At 30.0% G+C, this 5,402-nt stretch overlaps 1 protein-coding gene across 3 annotated transcripts in view; it reads right to left on the reverse strand.

Annotated features, from left to right (window-relative positions):
* Positions 1-757: 757 nt before the first annotated feature.
* Positions 758-5,402, reverse strand: part of LOC106872305 (endosome/lysosome-associated apoptosis and autophagy regulator family member 2) — a 122,187-nt gene continuing 117,542 nt past the window's right edge. For 2 of the 3 annotated variants that reach the window (XM_052966394.1, XM_052966395.1), the window contains 2 exons: positions 4,637-4,814; positions 758-2,355 (listed from right to left, as the gene is read on the reverse strand). In XM_052966394.1, the coding sequence (XP_052822354.1) occupies positions 2,287-2,355; positions 4,637-4,814 (247 nt within the window). In that variant the 3' untranslated portion in view covers positions 758-2,286. Of the gene's footprint in view, positions 2,356-4,053; positions 4,082-4,636; positions 4,815-5,402 lie in introns of all 3 variants that reach the window. The other variant, XM_052966396.1, reaches the window with a different exon arrangement.

The following is a 5,402-nucleotide window of genomic DNA, read 5'->3' on the forward strand; positions in this document are numbered from 1 at the left end:
ACAACAATCCCAACAACTTAAACATTTCATAAAATTCTTCTTTCGAAGAACTGTAACTTTAATTGGTAGAATAAACTTATATGCATATACAGAATCAGGTAAAATGATAGTTGAGAGCAACAAATTTAGAATAGCAGAGAAGCCTAAAATTCATCTTTGATTCATAATTTGTTCCTTACAGCTGTTTCAGAGATCTTAAACACTGAGGATGTCCTTTATGATATTTATAGAACTGTATCACTCTAGAATAACTCCCTTCCTCCTTCCTTGTCTATTTTTCCCCTCCAGTCACCAACCAACAAGAAAATGAGTTTGTGAAGTTCATGAGTATCACCTGCTCTTCATTAGTCAGAATAAAGATTTATAATTTGAATTCAAGATTGAGAATTTATCATTTAGTTGAGCTTGCTCAGATTTGCATCACAGAAATTTTTTGTTGGCTAACAACATCCATGGTCACCGCAGAAACCACAACATCAATAAAACTGCTCTACTGTTTCTGCTGCTCAGTGGACTTCCATTATAATATTGATTTCTTTTGGTTACAAATATGGTTATTATTTATAAGGCAGGGATAGAATTGATTAACCAACCCCAGTGTGTTACTGGTACATATTCAACTGACCCTTAACAGGGTATAAAGTAGAGCTAGTAAAGAAGAAGAATAACAAGCAGCAGCTGAATGTGTAAAGTTTAGGGTGCATAGAGGAGAATTGAACCAAGTTTATTATTAGAAATAATAATACTGCAGAAAATGGAGATTTGGAGAATATTTTATTCAAGAAAGAAGTCAATAGGTCTCACCTTTTCCTGGAAGAATGTACAAAACCACCAATGATTGCAGATTTTTCTCTTCAGATAAAATAAGAATGTGTGTAAGTTTCTGTGAAAAGTTTTGCGTGATAATATATATTTTAAAATATGATTGTGTTTATAATAGAGGTTATGAGTGATAATTTATATACGTCTTCTGAAACTTTAGGGTTGGAAACTGGAAAGTCATCTCCAAATTTTGGTGGGGGTTGATAAATGTTCTCTTTTTAATTTATTTTTATTTTTTAACATTCTACTGGAGGGAATCAACAAGAGAAATTTCAAGAAAAAAAAAAGGCTTGTGGTGACTCTTTGACATTTTAGAATTAGTACTACTATTCTCCAAACCACAGTTATAAATAAAGAATTGGCAATTGAAAAAAAAGTAACTACTTTTTTTGTCAGCTAAGTTTTGAAACAAAACAAGTACTTGAATTACATAATCAGACAAAAAACATTTTTAAAATTATGCATTTGGCCATGACAGTTTATTATGAAATTTTCATGAAAATGGCCTCCTTGGAATATATTCATTGTTCTTATGATTGAATAAATTTCCAAAAAGAAAACAAATTTATACATTCTCTCAAAGTTTTTGTACATTTAATCATTAAATTTTTTTTTAACATTTTAAAAGCATTCTATAAATAAAATACAAAAAAATAAAGATTGTAAGTATTTTATTAGAAAAAAATGAAGAACAATTTTAGAACTAAATAAAAAAATTGAGCCAAAGATTCAGACATATGACTATACTATCATATTAATATTAATACGATAGTATATTAATAGAATGGTGGGTATAGATGCCAATATAACATGACACATTTCTATGTGGAGGGGTGTTGAAGCGTATGAGGTGTATCCATACGACAGCATTGAGATATGTGTGTGACAGCATTGTATATTCTTTAATAATGGTATATGCCTATATGAAAGTATTGTCAAATGCTTTCATTTTACACACACACACACACACACACACACACACACACACACATATATATATAAAATTTTATAAAAGTCTGTTAACAATATTGACACATCTGCATATAACCATAATATAATAGTAATGATGTACATCATATTTTAGACACATTAGTATAACAGTACTGAACATTTAAACTTGCCAATAAAACATAAATCAGTGTGAGAGGGACCATTGATGTATGCTTGTATAAGACAATATCCACACGTCAACAGGCTCCTATTGGTAACAGTGGTTTAGCCATGTTGTAGCAAAGTTACAAACACTGGAATGTTTCTTTCAAATACTTTGATTCTGTTTAAGCTGAGTTCAATGACCTTTATACTTCAAACAGGTTTCCAGTAAAAATCCAATAAAAGCACAGTTTTAACAAACTATAACACAAAAATATGGACTTGTAGAATGACATTTTTTTTCATAATAAATTTTTTTTTTTCTTTTTTTCTTTTTAATCCAATGTTAAGCCAGTAGTTCTAAGTGACACCTTATGTAAACTGTTCATCAAGTGGCATCTTTACATGGTCAAATGGTATATTTTCAAAATGGCTGCTATCCTGCAATGGAAAACGTGTTAAATTCTGTTGAAATAAAAATTCAGTGAAAACAAAGCAAAATCATAAACTGATTTCCAAAATAAAGTGTTGATCATTCTTTGATTTTCCTTCAATGTAACCAAAAAATGGCCAAAAACTTCAAGGAGAGTACAAACAATTACATATCAACTCCACTACATGCATTGGTAACTATTTTATTGACCACAGAATAATGAAACGTTGATCTTAGTGTGATTTCATCTTAGATGTAAAGTGACATAACTATATATAAATTTTGCCAATCCACTGCTCTCTAATCCTTATGAAAATAATATTCCAAATTCAGGCTCAAGGCCAGCATTTTTATTTTTATTCATTTAAAGTGGAGGCAGTTGGTTGTATCAACTCCAATACATGATTAGTATTTTATATAATAAACAACAGAAATATAAAAAGCAAAGTCTTTCTCAATCAAATTTTAAATTCAGATATCACTAATAACTAAATACCAATTTTGCCAAACTGCCACTTTCTGATCCTTATTAATAAAAAAAAAAAATCCAACCAGGTGTTAATTTTCAGCAACATATTGAACTAGTCTGACCATTCTAAACCAAAAAACAAGCTAAAATTATTCTTTACTTGCAGACATACATTATTTAAGCTATATGATTACTTGAACAAACAAACAAAAAATCAATACAAGTAACAGGCTAGATTTCTCCACAAATTCCAGTTTCTGAGATCAAACAAATATCACACAATAATTCTTTCATAGATGAAAATACAAAAATCATAAAATAATCTAACCATCAAACTTTCTGCTTTCCCTCCCAACCAACATTTCTCATTCACACATTGACTTATAACTGTTTTCTCTGAACATAAACAGCATCAGCTTTATCAATCTCAACACTGCTTCTCCTCCCTGACAATCATATTTCTTTAAAAAAATCATGACTATTTGATGTTTGATTGTTATGCTTTTTTTTAAATGATGTAATTATTTTCTCTTTTATACAATCATCTAAAGCAGAGCTTTGTTCCTCGTTAAAATTGCACTTTACTGATCCAGTGATTAATATTAAATACATTTTGCCCTCAAATCTTGATATATATGTATATGGATGATTTTTAGATTTTTGAAAACAGATGTTATTTTGAAAAAAAAAAGAGTATTCCAATAAATTTTACAAGTAAGAACAATTAATAATGGCACACATAACACAAAGTGTTGACCTATCATGACAAAATAAGCTACCAAAATGGAATGGCTTCACCATATCAATGGCACAAGGTAACAAGTTTGTAGGGCAAGGGTACTGTTGATTGCATTGACTCTAGTATATAATTGATTCTCAATGTCTAATCAGTAATGGAATATAAGAATATAATCCTTTATTTAATGCTTTATTGCCTCCTCTGTGGTAACTCCATAGTACGCGAGCAACAAACACTGATATCACACAATAAAGAACAGAACAATAAAATGAACATCTGAAGTAAAATAATTTCAAATTAAATGTGAAAAACTCATAAAAAATAGACATACACACGCACACAAAAACTTAAATTAATCTGATACAGTGAAAGCATTGTCTGCCAAGAAAATAAGAAGGTTTTTATCAATGTATGAACTATATCACAATATAAACAAAAGGTAAGCTTTATGAATCAGCACAAGAAAAGCCCTTCTCAAGATCACATCACTTTGCCTACCTTCAAGTTTAACAAAATCACAATCCTTCTGAAGCAGAAAGAGAAGAGAAGCCATTCAAAGAAAGGGTCATTGTTTTTTGTTTTTTTTTGAAGTGTTGCATATAACTTTCTTTTAGATTTTATTTGGAAGACATTAAAACAATATATATTAACCTCTTTCTTTGTCTATTTGTTATTATTAAATAATTTACAGCAAAAATGTAATAATTAAATTTAGTGTGGAAAATAACACTATGGTATGGGGAAACTCAAAATGTTTTGCATCAGTATAAAAAGAATAAATCATTAAGGGAATTCATAAAATAACACAAGAGTTCAAAAGGATGACATCCAACCCATAGAAAACAGATGTTAAAGGATGATGATGATGATGATGAGCTCCAATCAAAATATTAAAACTTCACCTTATGTAAACTTATTTTATGACATTTAGATTTAATATAACTTAATCAAAAATCATAGACTCTGTCAGTCTGGGCTAAAAACAACCCCATCAATGTGGTAACCATCACAACCACAAACACAATCACAACCACAAACACCACGAGCAATAGAAACTATTTGATAACATAACAATACTCACTCTTGATCCCATTTTGGAGCGGAGAGTCTTCAGCAGGCTTTTGCGTTTAGAGTCCTTAGGAAAGTCAACCACATCAAAATGTTCTTCTTCCCCATCATCAAGGGCACAAGTTTCAGCAGCTGGAAGCTCCTTTTCCCCAGTGGCACTTTCCACTAACATCATATACTTGTATTCCAGTCTGAAAACAAAAGTTTGCATTTTAGTGTTTTCTATGATTTTCTTTTAATTTTAAATGTAAATGACACTGAACTTACATCTACACTGAGAAATAAACTGAATTGACTGATTAATGATTTAGTTTGCAGCAATAACAACAACTACAATTTCCTCTATTATTGACCACTGGAGACAATACAAAGATGAAATAAACAGAAAAAAACAAAGAAACAGTAACAGGGTGAGATCAACAAAAACAATGACATAAAAAATGGCTTCAAATTTTGGCATAAGGCCAGCAATTTTAGGAGAAGGGGAATAGTTTAATGGTATTATTTTATTAATCCCAAAAGGATGAAAGACAAAACTGACCTTGGCTGAATTTAAACTCAGAACATAAAAGCCAGAAGAAATGCAACTAAGCATTCTGTCTGCCATACTAATGATTCTGCCAGCTCAGAGTAATAACAATATAGAACACCGGTTAAATATGTATTAATATTATCTTTATTATTATTGTAACCTTAAACTTCGTTCAAATTGTATTTAAAACGATAATTATTTATGTAAGCTGGTTTTTGTATATAATATACATGTTAGCATATATTAT

This window comes from Octopus bimaculoides, chromosome 3 (assembly GCF_001194135.2).
Source record: "Octopus bimaculoides isolate UCB-OBI-ISO-001 chromosome 3, ASM119413v2, whole genome shotgun sequence".
In the NCBI taxonomy this organism is placed as follows: Eukaryota; Metazoa; Mollusca; class Cephalopoda; order Octopoda; family Octopodidae; genus Octopus; species Octopus bimaculoides.